At 35.9% G+C, this 27,080-nt stretch overlaps 1 protein-coding gene across 5 annotated transcripts in view; it reads left to right on the top strand.

Moving 5' to 3' along the window:
- The window catches only part of LOC135127902 (epidermal growth factor receptor), a 158,849-nt gene that overhangs the window by 128,382 nt on the left and 3,387 nt on the right, over positions 1-27,080 (top strand). For 2 of the 5 annotated variants that reach the window (XM_064054580.1, XM_064054579.1), the window contains 2 exons: positions 891-1,136; positions 25,522-27,058. In XM_064054580.1, coding sequence (XP_063910650.1) covers positions 977-1,136; positions 25,522-27,058 — 1,697 coding nt within the window. In that variant the 5' untranslated portion in view covers positions 891-976. Of the gene's footprint in view, positions 1-890; positions 1,137-24,840; positions 24,902-25,242; positions 25,349-25,521; positions 27,059-27,080 lie in introns of those variants that run through there. The other 3 variants (XM_064054584.1, XM_064054582.1, XM_064054581.1) reach the window with 3 other exon arrangements.

Here is a 27,080-nt window from a genome sequence, read left to right as displayed (position 1 = left end):
CATAGGAATAGTATGACAAAATACAGATGCATCACCCTGTATATGTACATAATTTTCGGACAAAAATTTGTAGATACAAAAAATTAAATTCAAATTTGAGGACCAAAATTTGTCACAAAAAAAAGGTCGTTCCAAGAAACAACACTCATACGGTATTAAAAATAATCTAGAAATCGTTTATATGTTCTAGTAAAGATAATTTTAAATGTCAAGTTTTGTTTGTTTTACCTAAAAAGTAGCCTTAGGGGATGTATACAATCGGCTTGCAATTTAGGTTCACGAAATTGAACAAATCCGAAAACAAATTATAACAAATCAACCCCTTTCTGGATTTCGAGTTGAGTAACTAACGTTGTTTTTTCTTATCGGCATTATTGTATTTTTTTGCGCAATTCAACAATAGGATAATTTTGACTTTTCTCAATAGTTATTTTGAAAAACTTGCATGATTTTTTATTTTATTATTATTAATTTTTTGAAGCAAAGTTATCGCCCTGTATGTGTAAAGTGAGGGCCAAAATGTTTCAATGAGAAAAACTAAATTCAAATAAGAAATACAATTGATACAATCTTAAGAATAACCCGGAAATCAATTAGTAGTTGTTGTACCTTCTACTAAAGGTAGTTTTAAGTGTCAAGTGTTGTTATTTTTGTCTGAAAAGTAGCCCCAAGACACTTAACATGCGGCTTGTAATTTAGGTCTACCAAATTGAACAAATCCGAGAACAAATTATCACAATCTAAACAAAACAAACACAAACAATCTTCTATCGGTCATCTCCGGCAAGACGCTCTCCGCTTGGCGCGCTCTTGTGCCGCTCGGCTTCGATAGCGCCCCGCGTACCCACCTGTAGCCTTAGTCCAGGTAAACTAACCGGTGTGTGTTTCAGAACCATGGAAGAGAGAGTCAGTTTGTCGTTGGGCGCGAGCTGGTGAGGAGCTTGCGCCATGTGAGGGTTTCACCCGTGCCAGCACCATGGACACCGGTCGCCACCTCCTGGTGTTGTTGGCACTGTTTGTGTTGTGCGAATGTGGAGGACATCAGTACAGGAGCAGGCGCAAGGGCGGCGGCGCCAAGGACAAGGCGCCGATCGTCCACCATCATCAGGATAACGAGTTCTCCATCAAGGGAAAGAGTAAGTCGAGCGCGGTTCGTGGAAGAGCGATGGGATTGTTGGGGTTTTTGCGAGTGTGGCGAAAAAGTCGGACAATGGAGGGTACTGAAGGATTTACGACTCAATTTGGGCCGATAGGGCTTGATAGGATCATGTTTTGGTTCGGTTCAAAAAGTGTGTGGTGAAAATTCTGGCTTTATCTTAAAACGTGATTTACGAAAGTTTGTGGCTTTATCTTAGGTAAATATAATAGAAGGTAAAGAGGTTCGGAAATAGGTACACATTTAATGGGTGAAAGAACTGGTGACAACAATGGGAGATGGTGAATCCAAGATTGGTTACCAGTATTTGACTTTCTTTTCTTAATTGTTGAACTGACTCCATAAAAAAAAAATTGGTCTAAAGAGTTTAGACAGTACTTCCCTCGCTGTCGGAAACTTGACGACTGCATGCCTATTGTGTTTTTTTTCTCATTACATTTTTGTAGTGGGAATTTAAAAAAAAATTGCGATGACGTCATCAACATTTTTGCAAGGACACGTATATCAGTTGGGATAGATGTAGTGTAATACTAAGAATAAAATTATTATATTCTCAAATTTTCGGGAAAATGAATTGGGTCGTTTGAATATTGATTTGTAATAATCAATAAAATAACGAAACAATTTACTCACGTATACCTACGTATCAGAGGCAACTGAAAATCGTGTATGTATAAACATTGTTAATTTAAGATGACAGGCGTAACAGCATACGTGAGAGCCAAACACAGAAACTGTAAACAAAACGACCGTCGGTTTTATTGCTTCGACTTCCGCTTATTATATAAAACATTGGGTTTTATTTTAATTCTTGACGGTGAAATTCACAATTGGTTGATTATAAACATGTCTATTTCACATTCGCGGAATCAAGTGAACGCATAAAACAAATGCAGGTCTGTAATGTTAAAGTCGATGTAAATAAGCGTGCTACCTTTATGTTTCAACCGAGTTTTTCCTTTAACAAATTTTGTGTCTACCAAATTGGGTTGGTTGGGGTGTAATACTAATAATAAGTGTTGCCTTTAATTTAATCAATAAAATAAATTGACTTCATTAATTTTTTTGAACCACCTCTTAAGAAAATCTAAAAAATATGAATGGAATGATAAATCACAAGTACAAACTCATCATATTTTTTGCATTTTAGATAGGATTTATTCAGCAAAATTTAAGGGTGACGTCATCAATTTTTTTAGGAGGGATGAACAAATACATTTTGAACAAAAGTTTACCATGCTTATAATAACTTTAAAATATTCCCAAGATTTCAAAGCATTCGGTTTTGTAATTCCTGATTAAATCGATAAAATAAATTCACGCCTTCATTAATTTTTTTGAGTCACCCTGCATATGCAAATCCAAAAATATGAATGGAATGATAAATCACAAGTACAGACTCATCATATTTTGTACATTTTAGATACGATTTATTCGGAAAACTTTTGAGCTAACGTCATCAGTTTTTTGTAGAAGATAACCAAATATATTTTGACTAAAAATTTATTATGCTCTTTATAACCTTAAAACATCTGCAAGATTTCAAAGCATTCGGTTTTGTAGTTCCTGATTAAATCAATAAAATAAATTTACGCATTCATTAATTTTTTTGAGTCACTCTGTATATGCAAATCCAAAAAATATGAATGGAGTGATAAATGACAAGTACAGGCTCATCATTTTTTGTACATTTTAGATATGATTTATTCGGCAAACTTTCGAGCTGACGTCATCAAGTTTTTGGAGGGGATAAGCAAATATATTTTGACTAAACATTTATTATGCTCTTTATGACCTTAAAACATCTGCAAGATTTCAGAGCATTCGGTTTTGTAGTTCCTGATTAAATCAATAAAATATATTTACGCATTCATTAATTTTTTTGAGTCACCCTGTATATGTAAATCCAAAAAATATTAATGTAGTGATAGTTCACAAGTACAGACTCATCATATTTTGTACATTTTAGATATGATTTATTCCACAAACTTTTGAGCTGACGTCATCAAGTTTTTGGAGGGGATAAGCAAATATTTTTTGACTAAAGATTTATGATGCTCTTTATAGCCTTAAAACATCTGCAACATTTCAAAGCATTCTGGTTAGCAGATTAAAAATTAAATTTCAAAATGTTGTTTTATAATTTTGATTTTTTTTCCAAAAATCTGGACGTTTCGGGTGAAAAGTCGATTCAGAGTTGTAAACTACATGTGTAGGACTATGTTATTTTATACAATTGAAAACCCATTTACTATGTACAATTTTGAAGTGACGTCATCGCTTTAGTGGTGGGGATGATTCGACAAATTTTGGTTAGCGTTTTACCATCTACATGATATTCTTAATATAAGTACAAAATTTCACAACAATCGGTCGAGTACTTTCGGAGATTATCTGTCTAATAAAAATCCGTGACAACAGACGGACAGACGGACAGACGGACAGACGGACAGACGGACAGACGGACAGACGGACAGACAGACGGAAATGGGAGACCTATTTCTTCGTCTTCTAGGGGTCATGAAAGATCGAGAAAACGTAAAAGTAGAGAGTCGGCCGACGGACTCGATTACAATACTTCCTTTGCTTACGCTCGGGAAGTAATAAAATACGATCATTTACTATTTATTGGCCTGAGGTAGTAGAATGGAACTTTCTTTAAAATGTTGTCCACTTAAAAGTACATTATCGAAAAAATTGGTATTTTCATTGTTTATTCAATTGTCATAATGACTGTCAATTATCCTGTATCTTTGTGGCTTCATATCGAAAGGTAAACAGCTGGTTTCAAGAAAATATGCTCATCGTGATACGAGAATTTCGATTGAGTTGTTTCTTCTCTAACGTACGACGCATGTCTTGCTTTAAAAAAGTCTTACGTAGGTACTTTTTTTTATTTGTTTTTATAATTAAGTAAGCAAAATATTTTCTCTTGCTGTACCAAATACGAAAATAACATAATACCAAATAAAGTTAGAATAAACAATACCTTGGATACGTATTTGACATTCCACGTTTCTATTTAAACGACGGACGTTATTTTGGTGGGATAAAAACCATCCTTTTATTAGATTTAAACTGTACCCGGAATTAAATGGCCAGTGACCTAAAGTTTGGATTTAAAATTACACAGAAAAAAAAAGGGAACAGTAGAAACCGCAGATTTCAATTTTTGAATTAGTTCGGAGGTTTGGGACGTCTTATACCTGTGTCTCAGGTTTTGTTTCTCAGGAAGTTGACCCTTATTATTAATTGAGGTGTCGGCATACGGCAAAGTTGAGTTTAATGACACGATCCTGCTTTTTTAGCGTAGCATAATCTAGAGAAATATTGTAAATGTAGTCAGGAAGAAGGGCTTACTGGAAACCCAGAATAAACTGCCTGCTTTTGCTTGTCCGAACGAATCAAAGACAACAGTAGTAATAAAAATTGGACTTTCATAAACGATGACTAAAGTTGAGCATCTTCACTAAGATTTCATTAAAATTTCGGAAATAATACACTGAGGAGTTTGATTATTGTATCTTTTTTCCCAACGTGATAAACTTTTTCTGAATACAGATGCAAATTCAATAATAGAGTCCTAGGATGTAAAAAGTAGGTTCCCCGTTTCCGTTTGTTAATCTGTCCTCTGTTGGCAATTTCATTACCTAAATCCAAAGTACTGCAGATTGTTGTGAAATGTTTGATTTATCGTAAGAATATTATGTAAATGATAAAACTAATCAAATTTGTTAGCCATCACTAAAAATCTGATGACGTCACTTAAAAATTTTGCCAAGTAATTGCTGCCTGAGATGTGCAAAAGATGTAATATGTAGATGTAGATTTTTTGAAAAACTCGAAATTGTACAATTTATCTGGGGAATTACAAGTAATTTACTTCATTGATGAAATAACAAAAGGCTTAATAAATTTTCATGAAATCTTGGAAACACTGCTGTTTTTGTTAATATAACATTGTAGGCATCAAAAGTGACGTGCCTGCCCCTATGTAGAAAAATAAATAAAAAAATAAATTTTACATCATCGTGGAAATTTAAAGAAAATACCAGAAATATAAATCAAACAAAAATATGAATCGAAAATAATCCTTTAAGAAGATCGCTTAGTTCATGCGTTGATGTTTCATTGTTTGCGGTCTTAAACACATCTACATTGTTTTATAAAGCCCTACGATGACAGTTAAACCCAAATACAAAAGAACCTCATTCGAGAAAAAATTAAGAACAATTGAGCAATCTGAAGAATCAAAAAAAGCAAATTTCTACTAAAAATAAACATGAAATAAATTTTATTCAAAATATTTGTAGAAGCATTGTTTTATAAATCCGAAGATCACAGTCAAACCCAAATATAAAAGAACTTTATGTGAGAAAAGATTAAGAATGACGAATCTGGAGAATAAAAGAATACATTTCTACTAAAAAAAATATTAAACTTCTGATAAATTTTAGAATATTAAGGGATCAGAAAATCGGAGTATTTTTAGCGTTTAATTTGAGCCTTGTGATTATGAACATCCGTTTCGTCATGTTTTAGTAGCCGCGGTATTTATCTATTGCTTACATTAAAATAATAACTAGAGTGGAACGAACACCTGGTATATTTAACCAATTAAAACAAGCAGTAGCCCAGTGATCAGATGATATTTGCATCAGATAATTACATTTTTTCACGTACATTACATATACAGGAGTGTCTTTATTCTTAGAACTGTAAATAAATCTGTCTCGTTTCTTTCCTGTGGGTCGCAATTCTCATACCTCATATTTTCACCGAAGGTTAACATTTTTACAATCGTCACTAACCCTGTAATTGCCATTCAAATCCTCATAATGACGTCATAAAATGTTACCAGTTTTATAAAATTTAATAAATTACATAATAATTCCGAGAAATTAACAGATTCTTGTTACTTGTCTCCATTACAAGGCCGATTACAATTTGACTGGATCTGCACTATATATGGAGTTTTCAATCAGACAGCTCCCTGACTATAAAATTAATACATTTTTTAACTTTTCATTTTACAAATATATTGAAAAAGCCTGTTAAGAGTTTCCAGTGCAAAACCTAGGCACCACCCTGTATACATTTCACTAAAAAAGACGTACTATATCCTTGAACGTGTATGCAATGCCTAAAAGTTCTTGTTCGAAAATTTATCGCATTGTTTTTAAACTGTAAAACGTGCTGTATAATAAATGTTTTCGCATTAAAAGTCTTGAGGAGTGCCTGAATTTTAAAGTCTGGTCACTGAAGTCATTTATTAAGTCGTGCAAATATAACAAGTCGTGCAACATCTTCAAATCAGTAGATAACATGTTTTGAAGATTATGCAAATTTGAAATCCAGAAGCTTCTATATGCAAGTTTTAGCATTTTTGTTTGTTTTTGAAAAAACGACGAGAAACATTTATTTGACACTAATCAGACCACATCTAACTTACTTTGTGAGCACAGAACTACCGTAGTATTTTTTTCTTAATTATTTGTTTTCAAAATACTCCTAGTTTTTAGTTTGAAAATTTTCAACAAACGAAATGTTTTGTGTACACCTCTGGTTTTTAATCAGACATCCTGCCAACAGGACATAAGCCTGAATTATTATTGTTTTTGTGTCATCGGGATTCCGAACCTGGAATTTAATGATTGCAAAAAACCGCACCCACCGCCTTTGCCATGCGGCCGTTTCTGCCCATTAATTTTGGCGGCGATGTGGTGACAACAAACTTTCGTACACGCTTCACTTTTTGCTCGTAAATTCGTATGTAAAAGCCCCAACTTTCAAAACAAAAAGCCAGAACACAACGTCCGCACACAATGAGTCTTAAATCCGCCCTTTCACCTCGCCAGCTCTCAAAAATCCCGGCTCGTTACTTCCACCGCATTATCACGTCCTTTTAATTACCAATTTGTGAGAAAGGTATGCCATACTAAGCACCGAGCCTTCGCCAATCGAAGCTCCACATTAAAACCGAATCAAAAATCGTGACGTGTATTTTTAATGCACGTCACTCAAAGATGACCGTTGTAATAACTTTAATAGCATGTTAGATCGAAGATAGACCCTTATATAATGCGGCCAGTTGTGTTTTTAATTAGCCTAGCTGGAAGGACATCTCAAGGCCAGATGGTATCGGGTTATGTTTAGGCCCCTTGTTCGCTGTGGCGGTTCGGCGATGTTTTTCGAAGGAACAGTGGCGTTCGTCGCGGAAAACTACCAAAAAGCGAACAGGTGGTCAAAGCGGATTAATGGATTCGGTGAAAATGACGAGCGCATAGTTAGTTACGCCTCCATCCTACAAGAAAAAACTTAATTGTGAGATCGAAACATTGGAACATGTGCCTATGGAAATTTTATTCGGCGTGGTCGAAACCGAGTGCGCTTCGAACATGTTTTTTTATTGGCGCCAAATTTTGGAAAAATTTACAAGCTCGGTTGAAATACTGGACGAATCTTCGACTAGTGTGGGATAAATATACCGTTTTTTTTAGCATATTCATTTTCTACTTGTCTTGGGTCATCAGTGTTGTTATCCCCGCAACACCCCACAATATAAAACAGATTAATACAAGTTTAATTTTATAATAAGAGACCGAAGTACTTCAGCTGACCCGGTAGGCTATATTACGTGACGAAATTTTATTTATAAAGTTTAGATGTGACTTTGCCTTATTATTATTAACAAAAAACCTAAAGTCGTGTAATAAATCACGACATTTATTTTTAAAATAATGATCTTGGTATTGCAATTACTTGACACTTTATTTGACAGTTATTTGGCCGTCAAACTGATTAACACGACAGAAGAACGCGTTGGTGTTAAAGTTTGTCCAGAATTATAAGAATTTTATGGACTCCCAATGTTAGTTTGTTTCACAGCTCAGGCGTCAATTCTATTGTATAGGTAAAGAGCCTGTCAGGGGAAAGCCGATCTTTTCTGTACCTGAGTTCGCCCCGCTCTTCAGCTAAACAATAAAACTGACAACAGGGCTGTAAAACAAATTAACTTTGGGAGTCCATAAAATTCATATAATTCTGGACAATCTTTACGAACATAATTTTTTTAACGTTAAATTTCAAAGGTTGCTACACGATTTTTTTTCTCGTTCATATGGTTGGTTAACAAATTATAATAATTCAGTGCAAATTTATAATTCAATGATTTTCATTTAAAAAAATCGTAGGAAAAAAATTAAATGAACCACCAAGAGATTTTATCCCTCGAAATTCTAGAAATATCTGTGAATTTTGAATGATGTTTGATTTTAATTACTAACAAGTGACTTTTGTCTTAAAATTCATATTTTCCTTGTTTTTTTTGAACTTAAAATTGTTTACTTCCTGAACTAAAAATTTGCAAAATAATATTTATTTATATTTTTGTAGAATTATGCATGCGAGTGGTTTTTGGAAAAAAAAATCAAATTATACCACAAAACTTTCCATTTTAATGCAAAAACTACAAAACGCCTTAAGCTTATCGTAGACATAAGTAAATCGCTAATGAATCATAATTTAATTGTTCTTCTATTCCAAAAACTTGATGACGTCATCTTAAAATTTTGTTGAGTATATTTCGCTTGAAATTTGTAGTATGGTTTGCTGTTTTATTTGTATTATTTTAATGGATCGATATTTTCAAATGTTACGAGTTCTGATCCTAAGAAAAAAAGTAAAAGCAAATTTTACAGATTGTCCTAGAATCTACAAACCAATTTTTCGAAATTTGGGCATAATGCCAATATCAATTGTTATTAAATTAAATAATGTTAAAAAGTGTGCTTCGAAATGCGACATTGTTTCGATTTTAGTCATATATTTTAATTTTTTAGAATTGTTTATGGGTACAGGATGTTAAATGTTAATTTAATTTTTTTAATAAAAAAAGGCTTATCTAATTTTTCTACAATTTTGGGAACACAATACGTACCTAACAACACAATAAGTTTATTTTAATATAAAAAAAAATGCACAATTAACTTTTATAATTTGCCTAAGAAATCGAACTAGTAGTTTTATTGTTTTAGGAGCGAAGAAACCATTTTTTTTAAACACGATCTAAACATTACAGTGTTTGATGGTTGTGTATCATTTGTAGGCCTAGAAAAAATTGTTTTCGAAGTTACAATATTACATTTTCAAAATTTCATAAAGTAAAACAAATCGGTAATTAAAAAAAAACAATGTGATGACATTACCTGAAAATTGTACATAGTAAATGGGTTTTAAATTTTATAAAATAACATACTCCTGCAGGTGTAGTTTATGAATCCGTGTTGAGTTTTTGCCCGAGACATCCAGATTTTTGGAAAAAAGTCAAAATTGTATAACAATATTTTACAACTTAATTTTAAGTCTGTAAACGTTTTGAAGTTATCGTGAGCATGGTAAATTTTTAATCAAAATATATTTGAAACTGGATATGTTTTCCTTCAGGGGCGAGGGAAGTTTTGTCGACATAACCTTCGACCAATTTTTTTCTATGGCTATTATTGTACTTTTTCGCGTATTTAAAGAATCGAATAATTTTTATTTTTCCTAGTAATTATTTTGAAACCTTTAATTTTTCAACCAATTCTATATATTTTAATAATGCAAGGGTTTATAAGAAATTGCAAGGGTCTAATTTTTAAAATCTGTTGCAATATTTAATAAAGAGATGAACAGAGGTACACGTTTTATTGTGGTATTTATTATATTAAATAAAATTTTAAATTTTGATATATAGGTACATATTTATAAAAAAATATAAACCCTTATAATTTTCAAATATCGTTATTTGAGTTTTTTTAGTAGAACATCCTGTATTTTATTGCTGCATCTTACTCTACTTTTTGTTCTTTCTTTTGACAAGTCAGTGTATCTCTAAAAAAAGTATGTATATAAAAAATAGCAATAAATGTCAACAATAAGATGCAGTGATAAATAAAATATTTGAATGTATTTGAAAAAATTGATATACCGATATTTGAACATTGTAATAAATTCAATTTTTTTTATAAACATTCTGTACAATATAACTCAATTTTATTTATGTCACGACAGAGCCCACATTTTTATTTATTTCTCCACAAATTATTGCATCACAGATTTTAAAAATAACTCTACTGCTATTTTTTTGTGAACTTTTTCTTCCATTGGTAAAAAATTTCAAGAAAATTTTAATAACGTGACAAGGTCGCAATGGAATTTAAAAAATAAATTGTGGCCATAAAAAAAAATTACAATATCTAAAACTATGCAGGTGTTCCATTTGAAAAAACTAAGTTGGGTTACTCCTTTAAAATAAGTAGAAGACGCTGCGCAAAGAACCGTATAAGTTTCGTCCTTACCTTTTTTTTTCTATTTACATATAATAATTAATGAGATATACCGACGAGTACGAGTACTCTAACATTATTTATACATCCAGTTTTGAAGAAGTGTATATAAATATCACAAGATTCGTCAAGGTGTTTTTACCTGTGAACGTCGTCTCATAGAAAACCCATACATTGATAAAAATTATGTAATAGTAACAGGCTACCAGAGCTCTAAGTTATTAGCTGAGTAACTGAAATTTATCAGGATTCATTATTTCAGAACAGGAAGTATATATCGAATTTTGAGAGTTGTTTAACAAAGGGAGCAGTAAAAAGATGTTTCTTATGATTTTGTGGGAACAATGTTTTTGTTTCCTAACCTTACATTTAAAACAACATAACCTAACAAGGAAAATTGAGGGAATTTTGATTATTCTGTACTGACTGCCGACACACTAAATTTTCATGGCACCCTACGTCGAAAAAATCGTGAATGGAACACTTGTGTATGTTATTCCAAAAGCAATCAACCAACACCGCAATTTCTTCGAAAATATAACTGGCAACGTTGCCAATGGCAGTTTTTTTGGTTTACTATAGGGTGAAGTAATAATCTAAGCTCATGTTTCATTTCATTTCATTGACAGTTTCTTTCCATTTTTAAACCTCAAGGAGTGCGTAAACTTTCTAGTACCAATTTTAGAAAAATGAAACTATGTAATAGTTAGGTTTTTTAACATAATTCAACATGTGGTGAATTTTTGATTCTGGAATAAATTACATATATACTAATTCTTTCTGGCTAACTTTAAAATATTATAAAATGTCACTAATTGTATCGTTTTCCTTCGTAATTCTGCTTTATTTTATACGGAAAAATTATGTTTCTTCTTTGTCATTTTATATTTTTTATAATTTCTTTTGATGTTAAATAAATAACAGTTATCTCATAATACCGTCTTTTCGGTAGTAGTAAACTACGGTTGAGATGTGTATTTTATGTTCTTAATTCTATTTTCCAGTAACTGTTATCTCTTCAGATTTCTACTAATTTCAGTGACATAGATTAACTTTGTTTGTTGAACATTCTAGGGATCATAAGGATTCTAGTATTTTTGCGTGTAATATTTATTGTTGTGTTTTCTTATATGCTTATCTTTATTAGTTTTATATAAATATTTTTTTTCTTAAAATATGAAACTGCAAGCATCTGTGGCATGTTGATCACCTTCCGATGTTTTCAACATTTCCTGTCCTTCATTTTGAAATATTTGACAACACATTTTTAAACCCGTAAGTGGGTTACCTTTAGATACCCACTCTCCACAATTTCGTTCCACTCAACACACTGCACATTATGTAAATATGTACAGCACGCAGCCAACCCTCTCGTCTTTTGTCTCTCGAACCACATTGTTACGTCACAGATGTACACAAAGATTTCGTCACACCATACCTGCAGCACACCCGAGCATAAATTAATTCAACAACAATGTGGCCACACCATAAATATGTCTTAAAAAACACAAAACAAAAAAGTGTCTCACAATGAGCGATTGCATTAGCGGCGCAAACACGGCTCGTGACATTAATTTAAGCCGTAAAAATTCACAGTCAATAAATCGTAAATTACGCAGAGATAACCCCATTGTGGGGGACAAAACGGCCAGATACCGATCGAATTTAAAATCCGTTTAATCGTGAATAATTCAGCCGCGGAAAAAATTAATTGATGCTATCATTACCGGGGACCACTTGTCATAATTTAATTCGATAATTTATCGACCGGGTCTTGTGCGGCTGGCTCACGTTTTACGTGTTTTCGACATTCCAAACTAGACACTTGACTCGGTGTAAACGACCTAAATCGACGATTTGAACGGACTTAGGGAAAGTAGTGACCGTTTGCGGTAATAAAGAGCTGCTTATACTTTCGGAATTCGGAGGAAAAACGAGGAAAATGTTTGTGGTGGTGGAACGTGGAAAGGAAAAGGGGCCCCAGGAGTGCTGATATGATACGCAGGAGACTTTTTGTAGGAAATCTAACTGTTGCCGTTATGTCGTGACGTTGGTTCCGATTTTAAACTGGTTTTTTCTAAAGGTGCGATTATACGACTCTGAATTTGGCGACTCTGGCTGGACAGAATTTTGGGGTTTGTTTAGAGCACTTGCATTAATGCGTACTTCAGCCATTTCTTCGTTCTGTCTTGTTAAAACGCCGCCAGAATACATGATATTCCGTTACAGACATCTAACCTGGAATGACGTAGGATTGACATCAATTATATTATAAAGTGCCTCTTTAGTTACGCATTTTTTCTGTTAACGATAGCTTTTCTGGTTTTTCAAATTATCTATCCTTTTAAAAATTTTATAATTGCATACTTGAAATATTGAACTTTAATACTGGAATTTTAAGGATTTTGGAGCTATAAATTTAATGAGAGATTCCAAAATGATCGTCAGTCGGTGAACAAAACGCTTGAAATAGTTTGCCTGCTTCAGCCCCACGTCATTAATTGGCAATGTTGGCTGCGGTTTCAACTGGAGGGTTGTATTTAAAAAAAAAAGTGTATTTTAATATTATATCTTATGTATCTTATTTATGAAATAAGAATTTTAATTAAAGACAGAAAAATGTGTTAAAATTTCGACCCCCGAGCAGGTATTAATGTGAAAACAAAAATGGGATAAATCAAGAATAGAAAAAATTTGGAAAATTTAATTCCAAAACGAGTTTACCCTGACACAGTATAGCAGATTGGTGTTTAACCAAAGAAAAGAAAAACGTGTGTTAAAGAAGCGGTGGATGAAGTAAAATAAAAAGAATTCGATAACATTTAGTGTGAAAGAAATTTTTATTGAGTATTCAATTTTTGTATATACCGAGTGTCTGGAAAATGGCAGATTAACGGTTCAGTATGTTATGTACAGGGAGTTAGGAAGTCCCAAAAAAATTATCAAAAAATTCTTCATGATGTAGATTACAAAAAAACGTAATTTTATAAAAGTAAAATTGGCAACACTGCACGTACCTAATACGTGAATACCTCCGGCTTACTTTCTGACTTCTAAGTAACGATGGTGACCGAAATCCCCCTTTTATTTTTTTAGGACAAAACCATAAGAACCAGTAGTCATTTAAAAATTATAAACAAAAACAAAACCATCAAAAGAAAAATCCATTAAAGCATAACCACTAAATACTAGAGAAGATGTTCAAAATTCCTGTCCTAACCGATTTTGGCAGATGACATACTCTCTATGAAAAGAGAGGGTGGGTGGGCGGGGCTAGTAACTGTCAAGATAAGACTGATTTTGGCAAATGAGATACCTTCTAAGAGAAAAGAGGGCGGGTGGGCGGGCCTAGTACCTGCTAACACAAAACTGATTTTGGTAAATGACATACCCTCTAAGAAAAGAGATGGTGGGTGAGCGGAGCTACTAGCTGCTAAAATAAGACCGATTTTGGTAAATAACATACTCTCTAAGAAAAGACAGGCTGGGTGGACTGTGCTAGTAGCTGCCAAGATAAGACTGATTGTGGCAAATGATATACCCTTTAAGAGAAGAGAGGGTGGGTGGGCGGGGCTAGTACCTTCTAATATAAAACTGATTTTGGCAAGAGACAGCCTCTAAGAAAAGGGAGGGTGGGTGGGTGGGGCTAGTAGCTTCCAAGATAAGAGTGATTTTGGCAGATGTCATACCCTCTAAGAAATGAATGGGTAGGTGGGCGGGGCTGTCAATATAAGACTGATTTTGACAAAAGACATACCCTCTAAGAAAAGAGAGGGTGGGTGGGTGGGGCTAGTAGCTTCCAAGATGAGAGTGATTTTGGCAGATGTTATACCCTCTAAGAAATGAAAGGGTGGGTGGGCGGGGCTGACAATATAATACTGATTTTGACAAATGAGATAGCCTTTAAGAGAAGAGAGGGCGGGTGGTCGAGGCTAGTACCTGCTGAGATAAAACTGGATTTTGGCAAATGCCACACCCTCTAAAAAAATAGAGGGTGGGTGGGCGGGGCTAGTAGCTCGAGTCTTTTTTAGCAAATGAAATTTTATAAAAATGTTTATAAGCAAAGACACTAGAGGCTCCAAAGCACTTTCAAATTTTTTCCAAACAGGAATACCTAGAACCTGAAGATTGTTTTAAATTAAAAAAAGAAAAAAAACGGGGTCTCAAAATTCACTCGAAAACAGGTCAGGTCCGAATGTTCCGAAAATAGAACACCAAAGTCCCACAAAATGTTTTAAATAATTTAAAAAAATCTCCATGTCCCCCGAAAATAACACCCAATTAAAAAAAAACACTAGCACTCAAGAATTTTTCAAATTCAAAAAACACTAAAAGCTCAAAAGATTTTTTCAAGTTTATTCAGGAACAAAACACTAGGTTCCTTTAAATTTTCCCGAAAATAAAACATCAGGGGACTTAAAATTAAATGTGAACATTTTAAACGTAGGATTTTTTGATACGTCAAACATTTTTAACTGCTTACTCGATTTTTGCTTTATATCAGGGAAACATTGTTGTCGAATGGAATTTTATCAAACTATTACAAAAATAACACAACCATGTCTTTGTACATTCTAACTGAAATGGTAAACATGGTCATTTGCGAGAGAAATATTAACTAAGTTTTATTACTAGTTATTGTAACAATGAATCTGTTGTTTAGTTATTAAACGTAGCAAAAGAACCAATTTTAAAATCATTATAACTCCTCGAAAATGTGAGAAGGAATTTTTTTACTTTTTCAGAGACTAGTTAATCCGCCATTTTTCAGACACCCGGTATACATGAAAAAAATTGATCACTTTGAATACCGAAATTTAAAAAACCTTACATCTACACGTCAGTCAAAAAATAGAGGTTAAAATGAGGACGTATTCTTGACACGTATCAAAGGCCAGTCGTTTCATTATTACATATATGTAGTTTAATAAAATGTTCAAAATAGCTTGTGAACAGAATCAAACAATAAATAAAACGGTTTATAATCAATAATAATGAATCTATATTTTAAATATTCTTGGAACAAAAAGTCATTTTTTCTGCACGAAAAATCGAAAGGAAAAAATTGTTTGAACATACGCACCTAAGGAAAAGATAGTGCATAAAAAATAAAATAAAATACCTAGAAAATATATAAAAAGGCGTCAAAAAGATTTTTGATGAAACAAAAATAAGACAAAATTACCGATCAAAATATCCTTCATGAAAGATAAAAAAATGTTAAGGAACAACACCCACTTTAAAATTAATGCAAAATTCTAACCTTTTGGCTTCTTCTTCTGCTACAATTTAGCGAATTCACTCGTCTTCATTTATGAACCCACTGCAACAAAAAACACATGAAATTTTTGTGTACACAAAGAAAAATAGCACAAAAGTTAACAACTGTATATACATATACTAATTTTTAATAACGGTGCAGTTCAACATTAAAAGATTTAAAAAATACTAATTAGAAAAAGTTTCGAAATCACAATATAAATTCTCAGCAAAATTTTACATTTACATCATGCAATTCTTGGTCAAAGTGAAGAGAAAAAATCTACACAACAGACTCAAAATACACCCAAAAAAAGAATTTCGGAGAATATTTACCTAAAAATTCTCTACAAACAGCTAGACGGAAACTAAAGATCATTATTTTCACTCGCTCCATAAAGAGGGGAATGTCCAGAAAATAAGAAATGAAAGTTTAATAAAAATAGCTCTGCTAGACTACGTTTGGAAATACATTCTAAAGTAATTTAACCCAAACTTCAGTAAATACTTTCCGATAAACTCAAAAAGTTTTGCTAATTTAGTGAACTTCTTTTAGTTGTAGTAGTTAAGTTTGTCCCAAATACCTTACAAGAATGTTTTCAAAACAATTCTGAAATTTAAATGTTTCACAAAACAATAAAGATAATTGGAATGAACAATATTACTAATTGTAGTCATGCGTAAACGTAAAGACGATCCGTAAACGTAAAGATCATCCGTAATGAGATAACAATGAAAATTGGATTTAATTTCTAAATAATTAACAATAAAAACCTAGGTAAAATTTTACAGAACGCACTTTTTGATTTCGCACAAACGATTTACACAAAACTCTTCTACAGTGTGTTAGAAAAAAATATCTACTGTTCGCTCTGTGGTAGGCAACCAAATACACACCCAATTTCATTCATACAAATTCCAATAACTAAATTATTCACGGAGCAAGAAATTCCACGTTTAGGAGTATGTTTGTAAGGGGGTGCAGGATGCGAAGCGAAATATAAAAAGTTAGGTTATGTTAGCAACACAGTGCACGAATGCGAAATTGACAATTTTCTTGTGGCAAAAGGAAGAATTTACACATTTGACGGTGAGGAACGTGATCACGAGGTGCTGCAGAAGAGTTTTGTGCAAACAGATTATGCGAAATCGAGAATTGGGTTTTGTAAAATTTAACCGCAATACTTACCCTTTAAATCCAGATTTCCTTTCCTTCCGCGCCGATTCTTGCAGACTCCTTCCTCATGGGCACATCACAACACTCACCTCTCACTTTAAGCCCGAAATTAAACTATTTTTAACAAAAATAAACCACTTAAACAAACTAATTTGCACACCGCATACGACCTCGACAAAATCAAAACCGACAGAAATCCTCTGCGTACCACGCCATTGAACAAAAAATTCTCGCCAATGGCTTATCAGTAGAGAGCGGATTTCTGTCGGGCTAGACAAGGCCAAACTCGGTACGGCTCGTACGGGATGGGAATTCATTGCAGTTACCGGCTGCACTTCGTTTGTTTGAGATTAGAATAACGCTGCTTCGTTGCACTCTGCTGTTAATTCCAGTTCTCATTTAGTTAGCCGTTTGATTAATAAATCGTTAATTGTATTTATGGAATCAAGTGACAATTAAATTCAGTGATTACCTATCACCCGCTACTGAGTCCCGGCGATGCAGCGCGTCCCCACTAAAATCGTGACGTAGCCCGACAGAAATCCGCTGTCTACTTATCAGATATTTCTTGCAGTTTTTTCTCATCGATGCGTCGCACACTAGACGAATCGTAATTAAAATACTGCAACATTATTCATTAGCAGAACGTCATTTTTGCTTAGGAAAATATTTTAATTTTCAACAGTTAATGACCCAACACAGAATTAATTTTTTTTCACCATTTCTACCAATATACATAAAATAAATTGGTACGGGGTGTTCCAAAGTATTGAATCTATTTGGCTACTTTAATGTTTTATCGACATTTCATGATCGTAACCCCAGAATATCAAAAAACTGGTCGAAGTTTATTTCGACAGAACTTACCTGACCCTGAAAGTAATTTACTTTGAAAAACTCTAAAATTTGATTTTGCGATTTTTGTTTTGTGCACAATCGCACTTATATCGCACGATAGAAAATATATTTAAATCAGATAACCAACGAGAAAATGAACTCTTAGTAATTACATGGTTAATTGAGTATTTATATAAGCATCGGCGTCCGCATAAAAGAAAATGAAATTTGATTTTGCCATATAATCACTTTTGCATTGCTAAAGAGTGTGCATTTTGTATTATTTAGAGAGGAAACTTTGTGTAGGTAAATAACAAGGATTAATTTGAAATCGATTTTCAGACCGAAAAGAAATCAAATGTAGTTCTAACAGGTTATGAAATAACAAAGAACAGAAAACTCGCTGTGCAAGAACAAACAAGTCTAAAACGAAAACAATTACTATGAAGAAGTTCATGAAGTGGAAACATTTATGTAAATAAGGACACAAAATAAAAAATAGACCTTGGGCTGTAAGAATCCCAATAGTTGGCAAATTAAGGAAAACAATGTAAATAACGATTTTGGTAATAATTGGTGTGTAGGTGGTAGCCAGAGATGGAAAGGACGAGAAGAAACACACTTGGCAATTATTAGATTTGGACAAGGAAGCAACAAGGAAAAATGGAATGAAGTCAAAGAACTCGTGAACGAAAATACAAAATTTCTCGTTTGAGAAACAAAATTTAACTACAGCTTGAAAGATAAGTAAAAAAACCGTAGATAAGAATATCTACAAATATATTATATGTAAATATAAACGTACTTATATTTGAAAAACCAGGAAGTAAGAATACAAAAAGCAACAAGAACATCAGAGTACAAGGAAAGTATGAAAAAAATCTACATTTTTTGACAGATGAGATCTCGATAGCTCTCTCGCTCTAAAATTGCCTTAATTAAGAAAAAATAAATTGTCCAGGAAAAAGCGATCCGGGAAAGTGCTAATGATAAAAACTTAAGTTAATAGAGAATAAATACAGTGAAACTAAATAACAAAGTGACGATTAGACTTAGTAGGTCTTAAAAAAGGCAATACATTACGAAAAAAAAATAGTTTAATTTTTTCTGACATCTAATTGATCCATAGTAAAATATTTCGATAGGTATTATAGCTTGAACTTTAGTATGTTATGTTGGACATTTGCAATTGAAATGTACATAGGTTGCACTATAAACAAACCTTTGAAACTGCGACATATTACGGACGTCACACCATTGTTGTTGCTCTTATTTAATTAATTTAATTTCCGTGTTAATTAACTATTGAGACTTTCAGGAAACCCATCTGGTTAATTAGCAAACTACGTCAGTTTTTTTTTCGGGACAAAAAATGTGAAAACTGAGAAAGCAAAATATTAAACGTAATAAATAAATGCGTTGAAGTTTATTATTGTAAATTATATTACTATTATAGTACGATTTTCGGTGTGCTGACATAATGCTTAAAAAAAGACCGAAATTAAAACACAATTTTGTGTCCATGTTGCGGTCGCTTAATACCATTGCCTCAGGTTATTTCCATTGTCTGACAAAATCAGAAACATTACGAAAACAAGAAAGTCCGTCTGTACAATTACAACTACAAGTACAACTACTATTATACAGTCTGTCGTGATATAAACAAGTCTTCTATTAATTATCACAATAATAAATATCAATTTACTATATTAGCATATTCGTTAGTAACTACTAGAAATTGTTAATTTTTGTCTATATATAGTTCATACGTATGTACAACTTTATGTTCGCAATCTTGTTATATCAGTAATTAACATTCTTATGAAATGAAAAAAATCAACTAAACGGTAAACGGCGAGTTTATAAACCTCGCGTGTTATTTTAATTTTGGACTACGAGTCGTAAACCCGCCTCTCACGCTTTTTCAAAAATCCACGACTGGATTAATTTACGACTCATTATTCAACTGACTCCGAGTCTACAACTTTATCCGACAAATTGCAGAGTCAAAGGACAAACCAAGAAATTTCTCCTCTCAGCAATTTCAGCCGCCTAACGGATCAGTCTTTTTGCAGCCGCAAAGCAGCAAACATCTTAATTACGGTATAAAGTACACAAAATGTTAAATTAATTGCAGGTTTTAAAGTTTGTAGAAACGCAGGTGTTCAACGATCAAAATCTCCTAGGCCGTGATTGATTGCTTTAATCACAATCCGCAGCAGCCACATTTTCGAGCAACCGAAATACCGAAACACAGCCAAGAATTCCGTCTGTCGCTTTCTAATCCACGATCGCCGCCTAAATCTGTCCCTGTTCAACAAATAACACCGTTCGCTTACACATAATTAAATTTGTGACCGATCGTGAGTCCACGAACGTTTCCACGTTTCCCGAAGCGAATCGAAATTATGCAAATGACCAACCGAACACTTACATGCAACTCACGTGATAACACCCCTCGACCAATCGGAATTATGAAAATGACGTAACTTAACGTTACAATGTTACCGGTGCGGTAGTACCGATTTTCGATGGTTTGTACCTTTCCATGGAGAAACACGTACGTGGACGGGATACGTCGTAGATTATTCAGGCTCCACATGCACCCAGACGACTTGATCTTGATTAATGACGTGCCCGGACTTCATGCGGCCACTTTTTGTTTTACAATACGGCTCTGGCCGCGACTAATATAAATCGGTCTGATAAGTACTACCCCCGCATGCTTGATTGTTACATCATTGGAACAATCGGTCCGGCCGATAGGCAGTCGTGTCTGGTCCTGATCATTACACGGGTTCGTTACATGGGTTCGAACCAGTACGCGTACTCCCAGATGTAACGTCCCAGCGCTGCGCTTGCAACCTTGATGTATCGGACACATAACATAGACAGTATGCTATTCCCACTTGACCGCAAAAACAATAAACTTAATCTTGTTGGTAGTTTATGGACAATGTTTCGCTCAATTTAGCATTTTTTTGTTTCGAGGGTATTCAAAGTGCCTGCTAGGAATATAAGATGGAGGCTGCGGTTGGTACCGCTCTTTCTAAAGAGTGACCGCTTTTTGTGTAAGGTAATCGGATCCCGACTCATCTCGACACCCAAATAAAGGACTCTTCGTTGACTCTAAAATTACAATTTTACGCTTACTTAAGTTACATGCAGTTGCGTTGACAGGTGGAAAAATGGCGTCGAAATCGTCCAGATTACGCTTCTGTGGGAAAATTCGTTACTGACCGCGAGCTCTTAAAAATTAGCTGTCACGCTTACGGTCCTCGACCTTAATCGTCCTCGAGATATGCACTTGATGTATGTTAATGGCCGCCATATTCGAGCGTGCCGATCTCAATAAGAAAAGCAAAATTCTTCAAAACAATCGAAAAATATTCCAGACGTGGTAATTGTCTGGGAAACGAAATCTTCATCGAGTCGCATGTGTAATTGTTTGAAAGTCGTACCATAGGCAGTACTGGTCACGTGATTCGCTAATGTTGTGTGCCGACGTGTAAAGACAAATTTTCAAGAAGAACGTGTTGACACACCTGATACAACGATTTAATTTATTGTCGACGACAGTTTCCAACAAATATTGATGGTACTGCTCTCGTGGCCTTTTCGTTCAAATATTTGTGGTACGTGGTCTTGGGGAATTTCACAAAGAATCAATATTGTCTTGGTCATTGTCAACACGATTAATAGCTCACGTAATTGCCGACACTAATGGTACGGACGAGTACTGATTATCAATAATTTGACGACGAGACGGCTGGGCTGTTTATTCCAAATGGTACCTTCGCCATCACCTGAATAATCGCGCCATTAGCCAGCCGCGATGTTTACGGATACGCCAGCCGTAATTATTGAAAAGTGGTACCGTAAATCTCATCTGCTCCCATTCCGTGTAAATGGTACTAATTGATTTTCTACTAAAACCCCGTCACACATAAATTTTATAAACGGTGCGATTATTTATGCGGGCAGGCAGTCGCGTGTACCCTCGTCGGGTTAGAAGTGGTACCATGAAAAAAGCCATTTTGTTCTCAGCGGGGCACTAGGAATCTAACGCTGCACGTTAAGATTTATCGCCGCATTTCGATTATTTTATTCACAAATACTTCAATAAATCTGCCCAAAAAAATTAAAAGCTGGGGTGTCAAAGTACGTTGTTGGTACTACCGAGAATATGCCTATTTATATTTTAATTAAAGTTGCTTACACGCATTTTCGCCGGTTGCTTTATATGGTACCATTAAATAAGCTACTTAATTTATTAATCTGTGTATTAATAACTCGATCTGGACTCTTCATGCTTGTTATTAGAACACTTTGTTTGGAAATTCCAATTTAAGTCAAGGTAGTACCGGTTAATAATGTCTGCTTCATAGAATCAGATTAGCCCCGTATGTAAAAAAATACGTGCATTAGGACCTGGTACTAATTTAGTAACAAAAGTGCTTAGTGTTTCTAAGAATCGACAGGTTTCAGAAGGACATTAGAAAGTTACAAAATTGGACCAACGTTTAAAAAATTTTCGGCTACAATGTTCAAATATCAATTCGTACCGTAAAATTAGCTATTTCTTTTGTGCAAACCGTATATTAAAAAGTCGTTTCATGTGTAGCTGGAAGACTAGTTTAAAAAAATTAATTATTATGAGTCATACCAAATCGATTAAAATATCAATTTTTTGCGGATGAAACGAATACCAGTCGAGTTCGGTACCATGCAGGTGATGTAACGTCACGAAGTTGCCATTCGCCAGTGTGTGAATCGCCGTTGTTCATCGGCATCCATCCAAAGTAGTACCATCAGATCTCCGCTTTAATTCTCCATGTCAATCCCATTCGAACCGTTTCCTTGTATCCTTTACACGACAAAAAACTTGTAGCGCAAGGATTTACTAATAGATTCTTACAAAAAGCAGCACATGAGTGATTTAACGAGTTCTAGAGCTTCCATTTTTGGTCGATAACGCCTCCAAATACGTATTTTCGCTCAAAACCGCAGTACCGAAGCACCACCTGATGTGAAAGGCCCGCAGAATCACTGTAGAAAGTCGAAACGCAAAACGCTCGATCAAACGATTCCGCATCAAACGGTACCACCTCGGCAATCTGGTCGTACCATCTCATTACGCATTTTTTGCGCCGTAAACTCGTTAATAAATCTTCATATAAGGCATGGTGACTCCGCCGTCAGGCATTCGACCACGGCAGTACTAATTTTCGTTTTACATATTTTCCCGTAGTGACCGTTGCCCTTCATCAAGGTTGCCAACAAATTGAAGAGTGACTTGCAGTCTGTCGTTGATTAGTTCTTTTGTCCTGGAATAAATGAACCGAACTCCCAGAAAGCCGCGTACTGATGATATCGTGAAAAGCACGCGGACCAATTAGGCGGCCGTGAGCACGAGCGAGACAAAGCGATATGGACGCGGCCTAAACAGCGGCCACTTGATTGCCTTATTATTATTGATGATGATAATAATTACGATAATGGAGATACTTCCAATGGAGACCGTACGCGACTACCATATGGTACGCTATCACACGGCAGATGGCGCGCGGAATCGGGTAGGTTACGTGTAATAAGAGCGCGAAGCTGTGATAAGGATGATTGTTCTTTAACGAAGAGATGGATCAGGGGCTTGACTTTGAAGCATTGTAATTGCTTCCATGCTATTATCATTCTCGACAATCTGGCTGTTATACAGTTGTAATAATACGGCTGGGTTTCATTTCATTGTCGGTGCCCATGCGCACGACCAAGTACTGCCAAGATGTCTCAATATTACGGACAAGATTATTAGTAAACATAATAAAGTCTCTGGACCCTAAAATAGATCCTTGCAGGACACCAACTTTGATTCTTTCTAGGTTAGATAAGGTTGAGTTATCAAAAACCACTCAAATCGTACTTAAATCATTTAACGAAAACCATACATAGTAGTCAATAAAAAAGCCAGGGTATCTGTCAGAGAACTTGTAGCTTTAACGGCCACTTCATAAAAATAGAATTCAAAATATGTTGCCAGTCTGTCATTGCCTTGTGGAGCCTTCCCCTACTCTCGAGTGCGGTGAGCTTTTATTGGTCCCAGGTCATCCATAGAAACGTGGAAAACGATAGATAGATTACGATAGACCTAAATCTTGGATCTGTCTTGGAATAAAAAAGTTTGTTGTTTCGATGCACTTGCTTGACCTTTTGAAATGTTTTTACGTGACTGGGTTTTGCAGTTTTCTAATATTTTCGCAATTTACAGTTGCATTAACTGCAATGTGTTACTCAATTAATAATTTTGACCTTTTTTGTCGGCTCGTTGAAACTAAGTGGTGAAAGTCGTACCTAAAATGTGAGAATTCGCCGGAACCACAAATCATTCCGAATAAATTAATTAGCGTTTTCTTATTTAACATTTGGTAGCGCAAGCAAGATCACTCCCCTCCAAGTAGCCCGTGTGGAACAGGTAAAAACCAGCCCTTATCGTGTAAATCAGGTCTCGATTTTATCTCTCAACAAAGAGCCTTTGTTGCGCTTTCTTTCGGCAATCAATCAACCTACAATGCCTTCATTTAGACAGGCAAAAGAAACGCGAATGACGTATGATTGCAACTGCTTAAATGGCCACAGAAATTACCATTAATAACGCGCATTATAACATTTGTTTATTTATAATCCGGTCGACAATATCCAGTGGGCGTTGCGTGGGATTCCTCACCATTTTTACGATCACAACTCTCCACCGTGAAACTCCCCCTAGAAAATCGTGGTTGCGACCTTTTCGTACTAGGCCACAAACAAAAAACCCATCGCCGCTTGATCTGGTTTTACTTTCGCGGTCACGTGACTCCGATGGGACAGCGACAATCGAAGGCCATTCCCAGGACGCCCCGTAACGGTAAAGTTGCAAAACCGATGACCATTTAAGGTAATTAATTTGCAATGGTTTGGGGAGCCGCCGGTAGGCGGCGTGGGAGGACCTGTTGCCGAATGCAGCCTAGACCCATTACGTCGTTTTATTAATCTAACGGTGTTCCTTTTCTTTTGTGCGCGTCGATTGTCGCTCAAGTGGCCCTTGCTTTGTTGGTCTTTTTTCATGGAATTTACCTGCTCTCGAGTACGGTACTAATCGCACGCCAGGTAAGGAAAGTTGCACCTCCTGGAGGGGGTGCGGGGTGCCGGTTCCCGTTAGGAACGAGTTGGTGGCGCCGCATTAACAAGTAGTTTGCCGTACATGCAGTCCAAGATTCATGCGATTTTTTGAGGGAAGCAAGGGTTTTTGTTTCCATTTTTGGCGCCAGGAGGTTTCGAGAAAAAGTACGCTGTTGTTGGTACCGTACGCGTAAGCGCGGGAAAATCTCCAACAGAAACGTTTTCTCGTGTCAACAAAGATTTAAATACCAACAAGATATTTAAATATTTAAATTGCTTATCACGCTTTCGAAATATCTCGGTTGGTTTAATTCCGAGATAGTACCCCTCAAAACAAATCGTCGTACGTTGAATAAGTCCGAAAACAACACATACGTGACCCCGATTCAAGCCTAAGCAACACCGAATCGGGCCTGCGGAGCGCAAATGTCCAATGTAAATTTCATTCCAAATGTCAATAACAACACCATTCGATTGTTTGTTTTTGAACATCTGTTCAAATCACCTAACGACATCTTCCACGCTTACAACGCATCCATCATCCAGTACAGTGTCAATGCACTCTTTCTCCAGCGTGCTCAAATCTAACATCTTTTTTGCCTTTCCAGTCTGCATCGGGACAAATGGCCGCATGTCCGTCCCATCCAATCGCGACCATCATTATCGGAACCTTAAAGACCGCTACGGCAACTGCACCTACGTTGATGGCAACCTCGAGCTAACATGGCTCCAGGACGAGAACCTCGACTTGAGCTTCCTCCACTCCATTCGGGAAGTGACGGGGTACGTCCTCATCTCCCACGTCGACATCCAGCGGATCGTCCTACCCCGGCTGCAAATCATCCGGGGAAGAACCCTCTTCAGAATGAACGTGCGCGAAGAGGATTTCGCCCTCTTGGTCACCCTCTCCAAGATGTTCACTCTGGAACTACCCGCACTGCGCGACGTTCTCAAAGGTAGCATTGGCCTCTTCAACAACTACAACCTCTGCCACGTGAAGACTATCAACTGGAAGGAGATCATCACGGATCCCGTGGGCCGTTACCTCTTCGTTTATAATTTCACGTCGCCGGAGCGCGAATGTCCTCCGTGCCACAAGAATTGCGAGAAAGGGTGTTGGGGCGAGGGCGAAAGGAACTGTCAGAAGTTCTCCAAAGAGAACTGCAGCCCCCAGTGCTACCAAGGACGTTGTTTCGGGCCGAACCCGCGCGAGTGTTGTCATCTGTTTTGTGCCGGGGGGTGTACGGGACCTAAGCAAAGCGATTGCATAGCATGCAGAAACTTTTACGATGATGGGGTGTGCACGCAGGAGTGTCCTCCCATGCAGATTTACAATCCCATAACGTATTCGTGGGAGAATAATCCGAAAGGGAAATACGCATATGGTGCTACGTGTGTGAAGAACTGTCCGGAACACTTGCTCAAGGATAATGGAGCGTGCGTTCGGGCGTGTCCACCCCACAAAAAAGCGCATGAAGGGGCGTGCGTTCCGTGCGATGGACCCTGTCCGAAAACTTGTACCAGTGATACTTCCATAAATTCGGGGAACATCGATAGTTTCAAAGGGTGTACTGTGATAGAAGGAGATATTATGATTCTTCAGAATACTTTCGATGGGTTCCAACACATTTACCCGAATTACACTTTCGGGGAACGATATACTCAGATGGATCCAGACAGGCTGGAAGTGTTTAGTACCCTCAAAGAAATAACCGGGCACATCAACATCCAAGCCTACCACGAAAAGTTCACGAACTTGTCGTACTTCAGAAACTTGGAAGTGATAGGTGGGAGGTCACTGCACGAGTATTTCACTTCGTTATACATCGTGAAGACGTCTTTACGGTCGCTTGAGCTCAGATCGCTGAGACGACTCAACGCAGGGACGGTTGCTATCCTGGAAAACAAGCACTTGTGTTTCGCGGAGGGAATTAATTGGAACAAGATACGTAAAACCAGGGAAAATGTGTTGATGCTGTCGAACAACAACGATCCGAAGGAATGCGAAAAGGCGGGTTTGGTTTGTGATAGCGAGTGTAGCAGCGATGGTTGTTGGGGCTCGGGGCCAGAACAGTGCTTATCGTGCGCCCATTTCCAACTAGACATAGAAGGCCGATGTATTGCCAACTGTTCAGTCTTGCCGGGGTGAGTAAATCGCGGTTTGTCT

The sequence above is a fragment of the Zophobas morio genome, unplaced genomic scaffold (assembly GCF_036711695.1).
Source record: "Zophobas morio isolate AGI-343-1 ecotype UQ-CSIRO unplaced genomic scaffold, CSIRO_AGI_Zmor_V1 ptg000012l, whole genome shotgun sequence".
Lineage (NCBI taxonomy): Eukaryota > Metazoa > Arthropoda > Insecta > Coleoptera > Tenebrionidae > Zophobas > Zophobas morio.
The sequence above is the reverse complement of the archived record's forward strand: the minus strand, read 5'-3'. Positions and strand labels throughout refer to the sequence as shown.